The sequence below is a fragment of the Phacochoerus africanus genome, chromosome 7, assembly GCF_016906955.1.
Source record: "Phacochoerus africanus isolate WHEZ1 chromosome 7, ROS_Pafr_v1, whole genome shotgun sequence".
NCBI classification, from domain to species: domain Eukaryota; kingdom Metazoa; phylum Chordata; class Mammalia; order Artiodactyla; family Suidae; genus Phacochoerus; species Phacochoerus africanus.
This window is the reverse complement of record NC_062550.1, coordinates 4,997,728-5,017,756: the sequence shown is the minus strand read 5'-3', so window position 1 is coordinate 5,017,756 and position 20,029 is coordinate 4,997,728. Positions and strand designations below refer to the sequence as shown.

General features: G+C 53.1%; 1 protein-coding gene across 1 annotated transcript in view; it reads left to right on the top strand.

Moving 5' to 3' along the window:
- The window catches only part of SAMM50 (SAMM50 sorting and assembly machinery component), a 35,342-nt gene extending 15,701 nt beyond the window's left edge, over positions 1–19,641 (top strand). The window contains exons 11-15 of the mRNA XM_047786040.1: positions 3,199–3,269; positions 6,790–6,857; positions 12,858–13,004; positions 13,670–13,811; positions 19,454–19,641. Coding sequence (XP_047641996.1) covers positions 3,199–3,269; positions 6,790–6,857; positions 12,858–13,004; positions 13,670–13,811; positions 19,454–19,499 — 474 coding nt within the window. The 3' untranslated portion in view covers positions 19,500–19,641. The remainder of the gene's footprint in view (positions 1–3,198; positions 3,270–6,789; positions 6,858–12,857; positions 13,005–13,669; positions 13,812–19,453) is intronic.
- The last annotated feature ends 388 nt before the right edge of the window (positions 19,642–20,029 follow it).

The window sequence follows — 20,029 nt, the reverse complement described above, 5'->3', positions numbered from 1 at the left end:
TGTGTTTTTATCCCTGGTTTTTGGAGTCTTAAGAAGATCTCAGTTCCTGAATATCTAAAGAGCTGAAAAGGGAGTTCCTGTTGTGGCTCAGCTGATCAGGAACCTGACTAGTATCCGTGAGGATGCAGGTTCGATCCCTGGCCTCACTCAGTGGGCTAAGGATCCAGTGTTGCCACCAGCTGCACTACAGGTCGAAGATGTGGCTGGGATCAGGCATTGCTGTGTCTGAGGCGTAGGCTGGCGACTGCAGCTCTGATTCAACCCTTAGCCTGGGAATTTCCATATGCTGCGGTTGCCCCTAAAAAGACCAAAAAAAAAAAAAAAAAGAACTGTAAAGGAAGTTCAGAACACTAATGCTTGAAACACAAGTCTTGATGTTTCATTTATTTATTGGCTGCTCCCTTGGCACATGGAAGTTCCCAGGCCAGGGACTGAACCCGTGCCACAGTACTGACGATGACGGATCCTTAACCGCTAGGCACTAGGGAGCTCCGTTGATCATGTAAACTTAGCCAGAATTGAAGGTGCCCTGGGGAGAATGGTAGGTAGTCTGCTGAACAGCCCCTGTCATCAGTCCTTCTACGTCAGGGAGCCTCTTCCCACCACCCATCTCAGGGCCGACAAGAAAGTGTCTGGAGTTCTCGTCATGGCTCAGTCGTTAACCAGTCCATCTAGCATCCACAAGGACACGGATTCCATCCCTGGCCTCACTCAGCAGGTTAAGGATCCGTTGTTGCCGTGAGCTGTGGTGTAGGTCACAGATGCGGCTGGGATCTGGCTGTGGTGTAAGCCGGCAGCTGTAGCTCCGACTCGACCCCTAGCCTGGGAACCTTTTGCTTTTTAGGTGTGGCCCTAAAAAGCAAAAAGAAATTTAAACATTAAAAAAAAAAAATCATCTGTCACTCCTACCAGTCAGTCCTGAAGCCACTGCACTGTGAGTTTATTCCTGCCTTTCTCCTGCCACTGCTGTTCCAGAGGCTTCCGGGACCTCCTTCTTAGCTGGTCCAGCACGTTCTCTCTGGTCCCCTTCTGTGGCCCACGCCACAGCCCCTGACACCATAGGCCATTGCTGACTCTGTTGGTGCTGCCGTTTTTCTTTATCATCCTCCTTGCCTCCCCCCGCCCCCCCATCCACCCCGCCACCCCCCACCGTCCAGCCAGCCCTCCTTTCCATGTGTACTGGCCACCGGGCTTTGTCTGGCTCTAAGACCTCAGTGAATAAACCGAGTTCCCACTCTTTCGTTCTCTGAAGGGAGACCTCCAAGCACCCAGGTTCTCTATGGTTTAGCAGGTGGTGGAGAGTGTTGTGAAGAGCAGCACACAGTGAGGACAGAGCGTGACCAAGGGAGGGTGTGCTCTCATCTAAGACGGTCGGGGGGCGTTTGATGAGGCCCCTAGCGCTCAGGGGCTTTGCCGTGAGTCCTTCCCCGCCCTGCAGAGCTGAGCAGGTGCAGGGTTAACCAGGCCGGCTGTTGCCGCGTGGTGCTGGCTGAGGTGACTGCACGGTGGCGAGTTCTAGTGACGGCCCCTGGAACTTCACCCAGGTAAGGAGGGCGTGAGGACGGCAGGAACGAGGAGCCAGGTCAGCAGGTCCCGTGGTTGAAGAGTTGTGGCGGAAGCAGGGGGCGAGCGTGCCTGGGAGCACTGGGCTCCGGTGGGCACCCAGGTCCCGGGACACATGAGCAGGATGGGGCTGGCTCGGTGGGTAGTCAGTTCTGTTCCATCAGCTCGGCCCCTGGTCGGGCCTGTCCCTTCTGCCAGGTTGTGACCGTTAGGTCGGGAGGGGAGGACAGGGCCCGGGAGCCCCAGGCGCGCTCAGTCCGTGAGGGGCTCTGGCCCTCGCTTGTTCTGCAGCATCTGTCACGTTGTTGAACAGAGACTTGAATTTCTCAGAATAGAGTGTTCATTTGGCCTGCTCTGCCCACTCTGTCCCAGTTTTTGTCTGTAATCCTTCCTACTGAAGCTTCTAAAAAAGATACCGAGCAGCTTTGAGGCCACAGGAATCCGTGAATCCCATAGAGGACAGGACGGGCAGGTGCTCAGGAGATGTGGGTGGGGCCGTGCCTGAGGCCTGGTGAGGGGCCCGAGGAGCCGCGTCCTGGTTAAGGCATCGCTGGGTTGGTTTTGTGCATGGACTACGTGGGCGTGAAGATAAGTTCCCCGACCTGGGATTAGGTCACTGCCCTTGACCTGTTAGTGACAGGCCTCTGTCCCCGAGGATTGGGGTGGAAGTATATGTCTCGTTATGTTTCTTTTTTTGCCCCACATGCATATACTTTTTTTTTTTTGCCTTTTTCTGCCTTTTCTAGGGCCGCTCCTGCGGCATATGGAGGTTCCCAGGCTAGGGGTCCAATCGGAGCTGTAGCCACTGGCCTACGCCAGAGCCACAGCAATGGGGGATCCGAGCCGCGTCTGCAACCTACACCACAGCTCATGGCAACGCCGGATCCCCAACCCACTGAGCGAGGCCAGGGATCGAACCCACAACCTCATGGTTCCTAGTCGGATTCGTTAACCACTGCGCCACAACAGGAACTCCACTTGGTTTTTTGGTTTTTCTGCTGTGCCCGCGGCGTGCAGAAGTTCCCTGGCCAGGGATCAAATCTGCACCACCGCAGTGACCTGAGCTACTTCGTGACAATGTCACATCCTTAACCTGCCCTGTCCCCATGGAACCCCTTGTGGAGTCTCTGAGTCACGGAGCGATTTACCGCCTGCCCTCCTTCTCCTGGGATGCTGTGCACCCTCCGGCCTCTTCGGTTTTGAGGCTGAGCCAGAGGCCTGGGCAGAGGCAGCTCACTTGCCCAGCGCCCTGATCTCCCTCCCAGGCAGGCCATGGCCCGTGCCCTGAGCTGGGCTTCTCCCAGAGGAGGGAGCTGCCTTGTGTTGATCAGAAGCCAGGCCCTGCTTAGGGTTTGGGCTTATTTTTTGCCTGTGTTTAGTGTGTCTTTATTTGAAATGTGAAGTTGCAAGTTTGAAAAGTATCCACAGAACACTTTGGGCCGTAGCTCTTCACCTGCTCGAGGCAGATGTTCTGCTTTTGCAGCCCTCGTGCCCCCACCTGGGGCTCTGCTTGCCGCAGACACTGGGCACATGCCAGCCCACAGGAATCAGTGTTTCCTGGCCCTTAAATGCTGGTCGGGGGGGGGGGAGGGGAGAAGGCTGGAAGCAAACAGTTGTTTGTTTATATTCCACCAGGTCTTTTCCGCATCCCTCTGGGGTGGAATGTTGGTGCCCATTGGCGATAAGCCGTCGAGTATTGCTGACAGGTAAGTCAGTCGTCCTAGACGGATGGGTGGTTTGCATGTGGTTTCCTTTGGGTCTTGGTGGTCGGTGTCCTACAGATATTTTAGGGAAGTTCGGCTGTTTAGGAAAGCAAATATTTCAAGTGTTAACTTAGTCTGTATGTTCCAGCTGATTTCAAACTCTCTTCTATACCCCATGCTTAATATTTTTGCTTCTGTAGCGGGGAGAGTCAGTTATGTTAAACATTTTGTATTCTCTTTTGAGCGTGAAAGAGTCCAGTTCATTGTGTTACAGAGACATAGCAATAGAGAAACCTTTGAGGAAATAAAGTAGCCCTGCTCAGTAATAAGCAGAGTTAGCATTTGGGATGACAGTTGCCCCCTGAAGAGCTCCAGGGTTACTCCACGTGTGAGTGGGAGCTGGCCCTCGGTGCCCACGCTTCCTCCATACCCACGGACTCAGCCACCAACCTCGAAGCATCTGGTATTTGCTGTTGAAGAACAGCCACGCGTGCTGGCCCTTGCAGATCAAACCTGCATCCTTCAGGGTCAGCTGTTGCTTTCGGTTGATTTTTTTTTTTTTTTTTGGTGGATGTATATTTGTGTGTGTGTGTGTGTGTATAAATTTATGTACACATCTATGTTAAATTGATGATTGTGTATTTTGCACACAGTTTATTTTTGTTTTTGTTTTGTCTTTTTGCCTTTTCTAGGGCTGCTCCTGCAGCCTATGGAGGTTCCCAGGCTAGGGGCCAATTGGAGCTGTAGCCGCCTACGCCACAGCCACAGCCACACCAGATCCAAGCCGTGTCTGCGACCTACACCACAGCTCACGGCAACGCCGGATCCTTAACCCACTGAGCGAGGCCAGGGAGCGAACCCTCAACCTCATGGTTCCTAGTCGGATTCGTTAACCACTGAGGCACGACAGGAGCTCCCATTTGCACACAGTTTTGTGTCCTCCTTACTTTTTTTTAATGATTTTTAATCATACTTTAAAAATTATTTTCTCAGTGATTCTCTAGAACTTACAACTAAACCTTCACTTACCACAGTCTACTTTAGATTTTATACCAATTTTAATTCCTTTTTTTTAATGATTTTTATTTTTTCCATGATGGTGGGTTTACAGCCGCCTTACTTTTTAAAAGTTAGAGAGTAGGGCATTTGCCAAGTGAGGGGAAGTTTTTCATAAGCAGCATTCCGGTGTTTCATTGTTTGCGTATAATTAACACTGCCAAGACGAACATTGTCAACAAGTTCTGTTCATTTCATTTTCCGAGGAGAGACTCCTCCACGCGGAATTACTGTCCCAAAAGAACGAGCATCTTTCTAAGGCTCGGAAAGAATATTGCCGGAGCCCACTGTTTAGAAAGCGCACAGTGGCTGCACCGGCCGGCAGGGTGTGAGGCTGCACTGCTCGCTTATTATTGGGTTGCTTTGGTGGAAATACTGATCCATCGTCTTGGGGCCCAAGAACTCTCTTTTTAAATCTTGCATTAGCTTATACCAGTTCAGCCTTTTTGGATGGCCGTTTGGAAGTATAAAAATTTTAATTTCTAAACTCTGGGATCTCACAGTTTCACCGCCATGCATCTAATGCACAGAAATGCATTCATAAGAGTACAAAGATTGACGCTCAAGGGTCACCGTTGGTAGCATTATTGATAAGAGCAAAAATTCTAAAGCTCCCACTAGGGGAATGATTAAGTTCGAACGCGGCCACTCTAAAGAGACTGTTGAAAGGGATGGGCTCGATGTCCCTGAGTTCAGCTTTGCATACGAGCAGGCTTAGTTGCTGGCTCCCCGAGCAGGGGCGAAGCTGCCGTGTGCCTTTGCGAATAGCCCCGTGGGGCTGCGAGGTCAGCTGGACCAGTGACCGTCGTCAGCTCCGGAGACGGGCACGCGGTGGACAGAGGAGGGAGGGGAAGAACCTTTCCGCTTTTTGTGCTTCCTGGGTCATTTGAATTCTTTCAAAAGAATGTGTGGTTTATCACTAAAAAACTGAATGGAGCCCTCGCCCTTGTTTCTGTAACTGCTGTTAATGGGGTATCCAGAGAGGCTTTGCTCAGTTAGAAAACCCAAATAGTAAAAGCACATTTATAGGCTTTTAAAGGTACGTTCAAATGAATAAATTCAGACAGGCTTTTATCCAGCGGGAAGATGAGAAGAACCGTGCCCTGGTCCTTTGTGCTGTTTTAGGCGCATGGGACGCTCGTGGCTCCTCACGTCAGCTAGAGGCTGGGGTGCATCACCTGGTGTCCCTTCCCTGGCAGCCCTGGTGGCAAGATCATACACAGCTTCGCTGGGCTCTTTAATTCACGATTTAGTAATTACCGTGGTCTAAAATCAGGTAGTTCCCACTGTGGCTCAGTGGTAACGAACCCGACTAGTATCCATGAGGATGTGGGTTTGATCCCTGGCCTCGCTCAGTGGGTTAAGCATCCAGCGTTGCCGTGAGCGGTGGTGTAGGTTGCAGACGTTGCTCGGATCCCGCGTTGCTGTGGCTGTGGTGTAAGCCAGTAGCTGCGGCTCTGATTGGACTCCTAGCCTGGGAGCTTTCATATGCTGCGGATGCGGCCCTTAAAAAGAAAATAAAGAAATAAAATCAGGTTCTGATAAGCTGCTAGATTTTATATGAAGTGGATGGGGTGTCTAGTAATTTTTTAACTCACGCTTTCATTTTACTGAGGTATAGTCTTAAGAGTGTGATAACCCAGTCTATTAAGGAACACAAGAGGAATTCACTTTTAGAAATTTAATTAATTAAATTTATTTATTTATTTTTGTCTTTTGAGGGCCTCACCCGTAGCATATGGAGGTTCCCAGGCCAGGGGTTGAATCAGAGCTGCAGCTGCCAGCCTGCACCACAGCCACAGCAACCGGGGATCCGAGCCATGTCTGTGACCTATACCACAGGTCGCAGCAACACTGGATCCTTAACCCAATGAGTGAGGTGAGGGATCGAACCCGCATCCTCATGGGTACTAGTCAGGTTCGTTAGCCACTGAGCCACGATGGGAACTCCTACTTTTAGAAATTTTAATGCGTAATTTTTTCCTAATTAAAAGTCACTATAGAAAATACAAACAGCATTTAACGTAGTTCTCTTTGGGTCTATTTCCTTCTAGTATTATTTTCCTCTATTTTAAAAATTCAGATTATGCTGTTATATAATTTGTATCCTGTTCTTTTTAAAAACGTAATTTTAGCTTAAGCACCTAGGAGGCCGTCTGAGGAGGCGCTGAGGGATAAATCCTCAGCCACTGCAGCGGGTTCCTGTGTGACGGGCCGTCCCCCCTCTCGGGTGCCTTGACCTCTCCTGGGTCCCCAGAGCTTGGAGTGTTGCTTCCGATGTTTCGATTTGGGCTAGAAGTCTGGGTTTTGATGGCATTCCCCATACTCCCGTGCATCTCGTGATTCCTGAAGCATTTTGCCGCGTGGCCGAGGTCAAGGACGGCCCCGTGCCCGGCGTGTCTTCCGCGCTTCTGTCGCCCGGCGACCTGCCCACCTGCTTCCCTCTGACGTCTGCCTCCTCTTCCAGGTTTTACCTCGGGGGACCCACGAGCGTGCGCGGCTTCAGCATGCACAGCGTTGGGCCGCAGAGCGAAGGTCTGTCGTTCCCCTCGGTACCCCAGACGGAAAGACCGAAGTTAGGGGCGCGACCCGTTCCGATAGCATGCGTGTGTTTACGCAACCACAATAGTGGATGTCATGGCTCACATCCCAGCGAAACAGGCGCCTGACACCGCACACACCTCCCCGCAGGCCTGGCAAGGGGTCTGTGGGGGCGATGCTAGAAACTGGGAAAAGGCAGCTAAGCAAAAGCTGCACGACTGCCAGCTGTGCTCCCCTCACCCAGAGAGGACCTGCAGGAGCATTTGGTTGTTTCAAGGCGCATATCCGTAGATGTCTGTCTGGTTTGGTTTGGTTTGCATACTTCTAACCAGTTTCCCCTCATAACCGAAAGACTTGTAGAGGAACAGGTACTTTTATCAGTTTTGTTTTGTTTTGTTTGGTTTGGTCTTTTTGTCTTTTAGGGCCACACCTTCGCATACAGTGGTTCCCAGGCTAGGAGTCTAATTGGAGCTGTAGCCATTGGCCACTGCCACAGCCGCAGCAACTTGGGATCCAGGCCTTGTCTGCAACCTACACCACAGCTCACGGCAACGCTGGATCCTTAACCCACTGAGTGAGGCCAGGAGTCGAACCCACATCCTCATGGATGCTAGTCGGGTTTGCTAACCGCTGAGCCACGGCAGGAACTCCACCTTATCAGTTTTGATGGCTGCTTATTTCAGCTTCTCAACAAACTATAATTTTTTTACATTAATGGACTTTAAAAATTTGTTTAAGTATGTGTAAAATAGCTATTTTTTGGCCACACCCGTGGCACGTGGACGTTCCCAGGCCAGGGATCAAACCCAGACCACAGTTGCGGCAACACCAGATCCTTAATGCGCTGCACCGCGTGGGGCTTCAGAAGGAACTTTAATATAATAAACCACAACGTGCATTGTTATAATAAGGCTGAAGAATACAGTTAAGCATCACTTACGGTTTTGTCTGGGATAGGAAGTATGAATAATTTTAGTAAGTCTTTTAAAATGCGTTTTTCTGCGCTTTCTGAGTCTTCCCCCACTTTACATTGTTCGTTTATGGAGGTGTAGTTGATTGACAGCATTACGTAAGTTTTAGGCGTGCAGCCTAGTGATTCACAGCTTTTTTTTTTTTTTATAACCACTTTATTCCTGTCTTAGTTTTCTTTTTCTTTTCTTTTTTTTTTTATTTTCCCACTGTACAGCAAGGGGGTCAGGTTATCCTTACATGTATACATTACAATTACATTTTTCCCCCACCCTTTCTTCTGTTGCAACATGAGTATCTAGACAAAGTTCTCAATGCTATTCAGCAGGATCTCCTTGTCAATCTATTCTAAGTTGTGTCTGATAAGCCCAAGCTCCCGATCCCTCCCACTCCCTCCCCCTCCCATCAGGCAGCCACAAGTCTCTTCTCCAAGTCCATGATTTTCTTTTCTAAGGAGATGTTCATTTGTGCTGGATATTAGATTCCAGTTATAAGTGATATCATATGGTATTTGTCTTTGTCTTTCGGGCTCATTTCACTCAGTATGAGATTCTCTAGCTCCATCCATGTTGCTGCAAATGGCATGATGTCATTCTTTTTTATGGCTGAGTAGTATTCCATTGTGTATATATACCACATCTTCTGAATCCAATCCTCTGTCGATGGACATTTGGGTTGTTTCCATGTCTTGGCTATTGGATTCACAGCTTTTAAAGCTTCTATTCCAGGGACACTGACTATAAAACATCAGCCTGGATAGTGGTCTTTATTTTTGAGAGCAGTTTTAGGTCAACCGAGCAATTGGACACCAAGTACCGAGTTGCACTGTAGCATCTCTGCTTTGAACATCTCCCGTCAGTGTGGGTCCCTTGTCACAGTTGATGAGCCGGCGCTGCTGTGTTATTACGAACTTCCACAGTTCACATCAGGCTTCGTTCTGTGGCTTGGGTGTTGACACAACCGTAAGGGCGTGTCACCTCCCTCTGCAGGGTCACATGGCGTGGTCTCCCTGCCCTGGGAGTGTGTGTGTGTGTGTGTGTGTGTGTGTGTGTGTGTGTGTGTCCCCGCTCCACTGATTCACTCCTCCCTCCCCTCGCTCCCCTCGGCTCTGACAGCCGCCTACTTTCCTGCCTCCAGAGGCTTGCCTTTTCCAGAATGCCGTGTCGTTGGGGTCATACAGTGTCTGCCCTATTCAGCCTGGCCTTTTTGACTAAGCAGTATGCATTCAAGATCCCTCCGTGTCTTTTTTTAAAAATATGTCTGAGATTTGTATCTGCATCCTTTTAATTGCCGTGTAGTAAATTTACAGTATTCTGTTAGTTTCCAGTGTGCAGCGTGGAGACGCAGCCCTTCCTGTCTTTCTCTAGCTCGATGGCTCACATCCTTTTAGCGCTGAGTGATATCCCACGGTACAGCTGTCCCTCAGGGGCTTCCTCCCTGGACCCACTGAAGGATGTTTTCCTTGCAGGACTTCCAAGTTTGGGCAGTTAGGAGTAAAGCTGGTGGAAACATCTCTGGGTAGTTTTTTATTGAGACACAAGGTTTCGCCTCGTTGGGTAAATACCAAGGAGCACAGTTGCTGGATTGTAGGACACAGCTATGTATAGCTTTGTAAGTAACTGCCAGGCGGTCTTCTCAAATAGCTGTACGGCTTTGCATTCCCACCGGCCATGGGTCAGAAGGATAAAAGCTCTATCACGTTTAATGGCTGCATATTTTATTTCACTGCAGTCCTGTGGTCCTTTCAAACCAAATCCCAACTTTTAGACGTTTAGACTCTTTTCTTTTTTCTTGTGGTTATGTAACAATGAATCAGTGAGTAACTTTACTGAATCTTCGTATGCATCTCTGAGTTTTACTTTATAGTATAAAATTCTAGGTGTAGGATTGCTAAATCAAAGGACTTTGAGTATTCCTGAGGTTTTATCCTGCACTCAGGAAAGCTTGTCTCAGTTATACTCTGTCCAGCAGTGTGTGAGAATTCCTGTTTCTGGAACTCTCCCGCAATTTCACATTACAGCAGAGAGTCTCCACGAGTTATTGAAAACTTCAAAAACATCATTTAAATGGACGCATGTTACTATTCCACTATAAAATATTCTATCTCGATTTTAACTGTTTTTGGTTTTTTTTTTTTTCTTTTTCTTCTTGTTTGGCTACACTTGCAGCATGTGGAAATTCCTGGGCCAGGGATCGGAGCTGAGCTGCAGCCACGGCAACACCAGATCCCTTAACCCAGTGTGCCAGGTTGGGTACCGAACCCACGCCTCCATGGCAGCCTGAGCTGCTGTAGTTGGATTCTTAACCCACTGCGCTACGGCAGGAGCTCCTTCCTTTGTTTTGTTTTGTTTTTTTGTTGTTGTTGTTGTTGTTGTTGCTATTTCTTGGGCCGCTCCCGTGGCATATGGAGGTTCCCAGGCTAGGGGTCCAATCGAAACTGTAGCCACCAGCCTACGCCAGAGCCACAGTAACGCTGGATCCGAGCCGCGTCTGCGACCTACACCACAGCTCACGGCAACGCCGGATCGTCAACCCACTGAGCAAGGGCAGGGACCGAACCCGCAACCTCATGGTTCCTAGTCGGATTCGTTAACCACTGCGCCACGACATGAACTCCCCTTCCTTTGTTTTTAAACTGCTTTTTTAATGTGTCTTTTTCTTTTTTCACTGTTAACAAGTATTATGTAGTGCCTATATGAAAGTTTTAGAGGCTTCCATTTGCCTGGAAATGAAAACACAGTGTATTTAATGACTTACTCTAAAGGCCCTTGGTAAGACTCTCTGAGCAAGAATGTAGATTGCGATAACTTTTTTTTTTTTTTGTCTTTTCAGGGCCACACCCGTGGCATGTGGAGGTTCCAGGCTAGGGGTCAAATCAGAGTTGTAGCTGCCAGCCTACACCCCAGTTCACAGCATCGCCAGATCCTGAACCCGCTGAGCAAGGCCAGGGATCAAACCCACAACCTCACAGTTCCTTGTCAGATTCGTTTCTGCTGCGCCACGACAGGAACTCCATGCTACGGTAACTCTTCACAAGAGCAGTCATGGCCTGAAACAAAGGACTGTTGATAGTAGCCCTAGACTGAAACCTGGAAACCCTACTGCCCATCAGCAATAGACCAGGCAAGTCCCTAGTGGGATCTTCACGCTGTGGAATATGACACAGCAAGGAGGATGCACAGCTGAGCGCACTGCATGGATGGCATGAAAACGTGTGCCAGGAAAAACAGAGGGGGGACCCTGGATGATTCCGTCAGGAAGCCGGGAGACAGCTAAAGTGGTCCACACTGTGGGACGGCAAATGGTGGTTGCACTTGGCCTGGGTGGTGGGTGGAGACTAGGAAGGGGAACAGGGCTGGGGGGTGGGGGCTCCTGTCCGCTCCTCTGGGTGCCTGTCGAGGGGTGTGTTCTGTGCCTGGAAGTTCCCTGAGCTGTGCACTTAGGTGTGTGCACTCTTCTCTCTAAGTGGTTCACACTTGAAGACAGTTTAAAACAGGTGTGCAGAGAAGCCCATCACAGGTTGACATCCACTGTCGGAAATCCAAGGAGTTCCCGTCGCGGCTCAGCAGAAGTGAACCCCGACCCGTCTCCATGAGGACGCAGGTTCAATCCCTGGCCTTGCTCAGTGGGTTAAGGATCAGGCGTTGCTGTGGTGTACGCTACAGGCTACAGCTCCAATTCGACCCCTAGCCTGGGAACCTCCACGTGCCATGGGTGCGGCCCTAAAAAGCAAAAAAAAAAAAAAAAAAAAAAGGAAAAGAAATTCCACGCTACTGTGACAGTCATCCAGGGTAGACAAGTATGTTGTGGTCCATGTGTGTCATTATTCAGGCATCAAAATCACATTTTCAAAGAATATGAAGTGTTGGAGGAAAGTGCTTACAGTATATTAAAACTAAAAAAAAAAAAGGACTGAAAGAAAGATACATAGATATATATACAGTGACTCGGATTTGATTTTCTTCATTCATTCTACTTCACTGGATGAAAGAACACCGGGTGTTGGGTGGTTCTCTCTCACTGGTAGGAATTAAAGGAGAATTTCCTTTTTTTTCTACTTCCGTATGTTTATCAGATTTTCTACAGCAAGTATATTATTTTCATGATTAGAATAAAATAGGTTATTTAAGAAAAGAGAGGGACACTTGCTGGGCAATGAGAGCAAACCCAGTGGCCCTCCTGCTGCCTGTCCGGTCTTTGCTTCCTCAAGAGTTTCAGTTTTGATGGGGGCTGAGGAGATGCTGGAGTCTTAAGTGAATAACCAGTTCATGCCTTGAGATTAATCTGGGAGCCAGCCAGTATTTTTCTTTTTCACGGTCTGTCATTTTAGTCACGGTCTGTCGTGACTAAAGCACGACACGAATGGTGTTTTGTAACAGTGTCAGCATTTCAGGGGTTTTCGTGGTTGCTTTTCTGTTCACGGCCATGTGTAGTTTGAATGGAATATGCATAGACCATTTTTAGACACGAGGTGAATGTTACTCTCAGTGGATCGTCTTGAATTTGGGCAAAAGTAATCTCTGTGTCCCCCCCCCCAAAAAAAAGGACAGCATCCTTGTAGCGTGAGTAGCGGACGCCCTGCACCTTTTGATGAGTAGCACGCACAGACAGCTCTTTCCAGAGACTGCAGAGACATTTGCTGCATTTTGTGTCTCTCTGTTGTGGTCCGGACATCATTGCAAAATAACGCATCCCGTTCACCCGGGGACAACGATCGGGTCACCGCCCTTGGTGGGAAAAGTGATGTCCCTTATTCCAAGCATTTCACAGATGATGATAAATGACTATTTTCGTTCTTTTCTCAATCACACACTAGCTCCTCCCCCCCCCCCCCAGTTAAAGCAAATTATAAAACAAATCGGGAGAAAAAGAAGTGTTGTTTACGATGAGGCCAGCGGCATCGGGAGCCAGAAGAGCAGCTGCCCAGCCCCAGCTCGGGCCCCGGGGGTGTTGTGTGCACAGGTGGGGCGTCAGCGGGGTTGTCAACCGTGACCTTGTCTTGACCGGTGCTTCTTCCCTGACTAGGAGACTACCTGGGTGGAGAGGCGTACTGGGCCGGCGGCCTGCACCTGTACACCCCGTTACCTTTCCGACCCGGCCAGGGCGGCTTTGGAGAGCTCTTCCGAACGCACTTTTTTCTCAACGCCGGAAACCTCTGCAACCTCAACTATGGTAAAAGCTGGACTATTTAGCAGCCTCTCAGCACAGTCAGCCTTAGGTTTAAAAGCACAGGACACTCGTAGGTGTCTAAGGGTGGGGGCCATGCCTGCCTTAGAGCCCCCACAACACCCAGTCCGGTGCCCAGGATAGAGTCGTTGGTTGAATGCGTCTAACAGGAGGCAAAGTCTTCATCTAATGCTGGCTGGCAAAGGAAAATCTATTTATTCAGCAAACATTTCTCAAGCGTCGAGTCTGTGCCGGTCACTGAGGGCACAGAGCTGAGTGTGGCCTGGTTCCTTCCTCGAGGAGCGCAGGGCGGACGTCCAACTAGGGGGCCATGGAGAGGTGTCTGGAAACCAAGGCCTGGCATAGGCCTTCCTGGTGTAGGTGGTCAGGGGCTGGGGAGGTGCCCGTCTGGGCCAGGGGAACACAAGGTGCCAGGCCAAGGGGATGGAGAGGGCCTGCCTTCTCCCGGGACAGCTAGAAGTGCGGTCCCCAGCCCCCCCTCGCGGTCAGTCCTGACCTCACTTCCTGCATTCCTGAACATCTAGGCCTGGCTTTAAAGGTCGCCACAGGCCACACCGAGGAAGAGAGCCAGGGCTGGCCCGAGGGCCGCCTGTGGGGGCGGGGGTGGGGGGATGAGCTGTTGGTCTCACCCCGTTTTTCTGTCTTTTCAGGCGAGGGCCCCAAAGCTCACATTCGCAAGCTGGCTGAGTGCATCCGCTGGTCCTACGGGGCCGGGATCGTCCTCAGGCTGGGCAACATCGCCCGGCTGGAGCTGAACTACTGCATCCCCATGGGCGTGCAGGGCGGCGACAGGTAGGTGCTGGGGTCCCTGCCCCAGGGACCTGGCACTTGGTTTTGGCCTCAGCGAATCATGGCACCAGTGCCTTTAGGGTTCAAGGAGAACCTGAATAGTGAGCCAAGGGAACATACTGGAGTTTTCTCCGTGGGGTTTTTCTCCATCCGGTTGGGATGAAAACCTGTGACGCATCTCCGTCCCCACCGATGCCGTGAGCGCTTGTTCCCAAGGAGCGGGGGCGCCGCTGGCTGGAGGTCTGGCTGCACGCGGGGCAGGGATTACGGCTCCTGGGCGGAGAGCAGGACGAGGCTTTGCCGGTGGGGACCTAGCAGGCCAGGGACCACCTGCTGCAGAGGACGAGAGCCTTCTCTCCGCAGCAGGGACCCGCCCTCTTGGCCTTGTTCCCCCGTCATTTGCTGATTACTCATTACCTGGATGAATGCGGCACAGGCCACGTACAGGTGTAGAAACTAATTCCATTTCTTAAATTATCGGTACGCGCTGTAGAAATTTTAAGAAGTTCAGAGTCACCATCGGATGTACTGTCGGCTTGGCCTCGTGTCCAGAATGCCATTGATGGGGCTGACAAGCAGACATGTGTTTCTCACGGTCTCAAGGCTGCAGAGTCCAGGATCTGGGGCTGACTCATTGGGTTCCTGGTGAAGGGCCCTCTCCTTCTGGCTGTGTTGTCCTCCCCCACCCTGGGCGGGGGAGAGCGAGCAAGTGCTCTAGTGCCTCTTGTGAGGGCACGAAGCCCGCCACGCAGCCCTGATCTTGGGTTACCGCCTCCAAGGCCACTTCACTACCCCCGAATGCCCCTCCAGACTCCACGGCCACAGCCTGGCGGAGGGGCAGCTAGGGCCTCAGCAGTGGGGCCTCTCTCGTCCCCCGATTACTTCCCTGCCGGCGCGGTTCTCCGGGCCCCATGCTGACCTCGGCGGTGTTACGTCTGTCCTCAGCTGCGGTGCTGAGTCACTGCACTGTGAGGTCGTAGTTTGTCCTCCTTCGAGGGCGTGCGTGGCCCTCAGGTGGGAGATGGTGTTTGGAAAGGCAGCCACCGTGGGGAGCTTCCAGGCGCAGGTCGCTGTCTGTCCCCCAGGTCCCCCTGAGGCCGTCGGTTCGGTAGACTCCTCCCTCTCGGCGCTCACAGGGAGGCTGGCCCGGGATGTTGGAGCCCCTCCTCCGGCTGCAGCTGCTCAGACATCTGGCCTATTCTTGGCACAGAGCAAAAGCTGAGTGTGCCCTGGCGCTGGGCCTGGCCGCCCTGTGGCTCTGTGGCCCGGGGCAAGTTCCCGAACCTCTCTGGGTCTCTGAATCTGGAGAACAGGCGTTCAGGGCAGGACCGAGTGAACTAACACACTCAGCTCACAGGGCAGCAGGTTGTCACCGTGCTGTTTCTCGTTCTTGCTGCTGCTGCGCTACCCGTGCCCTCGTCCTGCCAGCTGCTCGTGTAGGAAGCAAACCCTGTGCCGTTGTGGGCCCCCTCTGCACCCCCAGAGTCACTGCGCCGCTGCACCTGGCTGTTGGAGACCCACCGCAGGCAGGATGAACGCTTAGGGCGGGAGGGCGACCCTTGCTACTTAACTGAGTGCTCGCCTGTGGGAGACGCATGCAAAGCACTTCTGACGGATGGGAACCGAGACGGCTCTCGGCGGCACCAGGGAGGGCCAGCCGCTGAGGCCCAAGTGCGTGCCGTGGCCTCTGTACCCGCCGCCCCCCAAGAGCCAGAACGCGCTGAGACCAGTGTCCCCACCTGGGGCGTACCTGCAGAAAGATAAGAATTCTCTTCCTCAATCAGACTTGAATGCTTTCTCTTTTCTTTTTCCTTTTTGGGGCTGCACCTGCAGCGCATGGGAGTTCCCGGGCTAGGCGTTGAATCAGAGCTGCAGCTGCCGGTCTACCCCACATTCACCGCAACTTGGGATCTGAGCCGAGTCTTCAGCCTACACCACAGCCCACGGCAACGCTGGCTCCTCAACCCACTGAGTGAGGCCAGGGCTGAACCCACGTCCTCATGGATGCTAGTTGGGTTTGTTACCACTGAGCCACAAGGGGAACTCCCATCCTGGAATTCTGTACCAGCTTCCCCGTCTCAGAACGTACAGGCCGCCGCCTCCGCAAGGGTCGATGGCCCTGGCTTAACCATGCTTGGGGTTAGTCCACATTATACAGGTAACTGCGTGTAAATGTTTCTCACTACGTAGAAAGCGTGTGTAGGTGTTTAACCGCGGCCTCACTGTCCCTTTTACCCTAATGGCTGACAGTCAGCCCCCGCGGAGTGACCTCGGCCCCTCTACGCAGCCAGCCCCTGCCCTGTCCCTCCCTGGCTGTGTCCTGCAGACTCTGGGCCTCCTGTCCTTGAGCCTGGGCGCTGGGGCCCACCCTGCCAGCGCCGCGGGCCTGCCGCCCGTGGCTGCAGTGTCATCAGAGGCCACTGGGTGTCGCTCTGCGCCCAGGATCAGCAGCACTGCCCTCGGGAGCCTGCGTCCTTCCTCTCAGGACCTGGAGAGTATTCGCCTCTCCGCTCTGCCTCTCTCTCGGGGTTAATTTTGAAAACCGTGTTTCAGATATTAATTTCAAACGCGGCTTCTTCCGGAAGGAGGAGCCATGCTGTGCCGGTGACATTTAAAGACCAGAACCGAAGGCCGCTCCCCTGCCCCCCAGGCTGCGTGGCCGTCTTGGGACCTCGGCACTCGCCGCAAATGCTCTCGTGGGCAGCGAGTGAGCGTCCCAGTGCCCGGGGAGCGGCCTTCACGCGACGTGTGGCTTCATCTGAAGTTGGACCGTCAGAACTGGACTTTTGTGATATTCGAGCGACGTTGCAAGAGTTTATTGTTCATTTATAACATTGGGCGGCCACACTCTGGTTTCTCTTTATGTCGTGTGACGCTTTTGCCTTTTAAAACCGGGCAGCAAGCAGGCTGGGGAATGACATGTGTGCGAATCATCCACAGACCCCCGCCCCACCCGGTTAATGCAGTCGCTCTGTAATTAGGATTTCAGACCTTTGCAAACATGGAAACCGGTTTGAGATATTTGGTGAATTTTGTACTGGAGGTGGCTTATGGCACTGGTGTCTCTGGGCGCCAACGCATTCTGTCACCCTGCGTCCTACCGGGTGTGGTCCATGGAGACCCGTTGGTGGCTGAGGCAGCTTACGGGGAGAGCGGCTCACAGTAGCAGAGAACGGCGAGAAAGGGGTCGTGGCAGCTGTGGAGGGCGTGAGGGGGCCTCCTAGAGGAGGCGATGTTGGGAGGGAAGCTTCGGGAAGGACGACCCGGGCTCGTGGAAGTGCTGGAGCCGGGTGGTGGCTGCACAAAACGCCGGTGGGGGAGTTCCCGTCATGGCACAGTGGTTAATAAATCCGACTGGGAACCATGAAGTTGCCGGTTCCATCCCTGGCCTTGCTCAGTGGGTTAAGGATCCAGCGTTGCCATGAGCTGTGGTGTAGGTCGCAGATGCGGCTCAGATCCCTTGTTGCTGTGGCTCTGGCGTAAGCTGGCGGCTACAGCTCCAATTCGACCCCTAACCTGGGAACCTCCATATGCTGTGGGAATCGGCCCTAGAAAAGGCAAAAAGACAAACAAAAGCAAAAACAAACCACGCCAGTGGGCCCCAGCTGGTACTGTTTTGCAGGAGCAGGAGTGAGCTGTGGGGCGGCCCTGGATGCCAGCGGGGGCCCGTTCACTCTCACCCCCACCCGTCTCTGCCTTCCAGCCTCTCTGGCCTTTTCGCTTCTGGCACAGTCAGGGTCTTTGCGCTCTGGCCCTGCTCGGTCTCTTCACTGCTGGGTTCCCGTGCAGTGAATGCCGAGTCGGCGCCTGGCGTTCCCCAGTGCCAGCCGGCTGAGATGGGAGCCTGTTGAAGACAAGGGGCTCCTGCCACAGGGCCGTGCATGGGCCCTGAAGGCTTGGCAGCATCAGGGTGCTCGGGGCCCTGGCATGGTCTTGGTCAAGACCCCGAGGCAGCCCTGGTGGTGCCGAGTTGGAGGCGGTGGAGTGCAGGCAGGAGGCCTTCAGAGTGGCACAGCCAGGGCCACACTGAGACCGTGACCACGGAAGGGGGAGACTGGGAGGCCCGGGGGACATGAGACGGGAAGGTGGGTGAGGCCGAGGCTGTCTCCGTGCACTCAGCCTTGTGCGACTCTGTGACACTGGTTTGGAAATTTGTAGTGGGTATTTTTTCTGTGACGTGTTTATAGGGTTTCTGCACATAAAGCTGTGCTTGTAAAGCTGCTTAATCTGTTTATAGTCCAAATAAACAAGCCTTTATTGGGAACCCTGCTTGTTTCTGGACCGCGTAAGCCCAGGGCTGGACTCATTTTTCTCTTGTAGCTTATTTTCAGACGTTTTTCTAAAGAGCGAATGTAGGCATGGACCAGTTCATGGACGCGATGGTATAACACACAGAAATAAATCATTTAGGTGTGAGCACAGCCCAGTCGTACAGACATGGGGCTTTGGTTGTGGCTCTTTGCCTTTTAAGGACAGTGGGGAGCTTTACGCAGCATCACAAGGGGCTGTGGCCGTCCCTTCCTTTCAGGCGACTTCACCTGAGGCACTCGGTGCCTGAGCGCCCTCGACCTGCAGAAGGTCGCCTGCGGCAGTGACGATTCTCCGTCTTGAATCTCTTGATTGATCAGATGTCCTGTCCCTCGCTCACAGTCAGGTCGAAAAGGCAGAACTTCTGCCCGTTTCCCCAGGCCCTGAGTCCTGAGACGGGGCGAGGGCCCAGGCGTGACCTTAGAAAGCTCTGCTTTGCTCTGATCGAAGGCGCCCTTCTTGTCCGGCTTTCCTGGAAAGTGTCCGCAACCTGCAGGAACGCCGAGCTTCACAGCTGCTTGGTCTATTGCTGCTTGGGATTCAGGAGGTTGTTTTCCCGTAACTCACGCTTCCTGGTGTTCAGGTCCCCAGTTTAGCCCTTTGTCCCACGTACAGCACTGGTCCTGCCCCGGAGGACGGCCAACAGGTGGGCAGCGGTGCCACAGGTGACCGGGCGCCTGCCCTTCACACGGAGATGCACAGCGTCGCTGTGGAGTCTTGGGAATCCGGGTTCCCGGGCTGCAGCCCAGCCCTGGCCCCGAGGGCAGCCAGGGTGTGGAGACAGGAAGCCCCCGGGGCCCCATGCGTCCGCTCCCGAGTTCTGGTCTGCTGCTCCCGCTGTGGGTGGTGCCATGGCCACACGCCCCGGGACCCTCCTGGGTCGGGGCGGCCTGAGCTCTGCCGGCCTCCCCGCTCCCTCCAGGCCTCCCTGGGTGCCCTTCCACGGCCACCCCTCTGCTCAGCGCTCTGCTCTGTGCAGAAGGTGCCTTGCAGCTCTCCTCTCGCCCGGGAGCCTTCTCTTCCCCCCGGGAACTGTGCTCTTCATAAAACCTTTCTCTCCTGGGTCGTCCTTCTCTCTGGTCGCCAGCTGGGTCAGGACTCGGGGAATGGAGGTGTCGAGGAGGGCGGGAAGGGGGGACCAGCAAAGGAAGGGGCCGCAGGGCTGGCCGGCGAGGGGGCAGACGGGTTGGAGTCGGAGAGGGGGAGGAGCCCGAGGGCCCCCCCACCCCCAGGCATCGCGTCCCAAGTCCGGAGGTGCTTGTTTACGGGGCTGGGAAGACGGGGGAGCAGAGCAGTCTGCAGTATTGATTTCCTGCATTAAAAACCATTTGTTTTAGGATATGTGACGGCGTCCAGTTTGGAGCTGGGATCAGGTTCCTGTAGCCGATGCTGAGGCCTCCGGCCCCTCCAGGAGCAACTTGCGGACTGGGCAGCAGTGAGTCACTTGGTGCCACACGCTTTGTCTCCAAACAACCGCAGTCCTTGTGGGAAACCACGTCAATAAATTTTAAAGACAAACACTCAACTGCCTCTCGGACACAATTTTGCTTTTCCAGCCAGTGTGACCCCCCACTGTTTCCCACCCCGAGGCTTCCCAGAGGCCCACGAGCCAGGGGACAGGACAGATGATGGGGGGCTCCTGTCAGACGGCCCCCGACTCCATGTTCATCCCAGACTCTTCGGGGCTTGGAATCTGGTTCCCACGCATCAGAAGCGATGAGCAGAGCCCGCTGACAGGGGCTGCGATGGCCCGGTCAGTGTCACCTGAGCCTCTGTGCGTGGAGGGCGGGGTCACGGGTAACGTTAGGGACCCCGAGGTGGGGGGGGGGGGGCGGCGTGTTTCTGGAGGAGCAGCAGCATCAGTCAGGACGAGTGAAGTGGCCTCCCGTCCCTGCTCTAACAAAGGACCACAA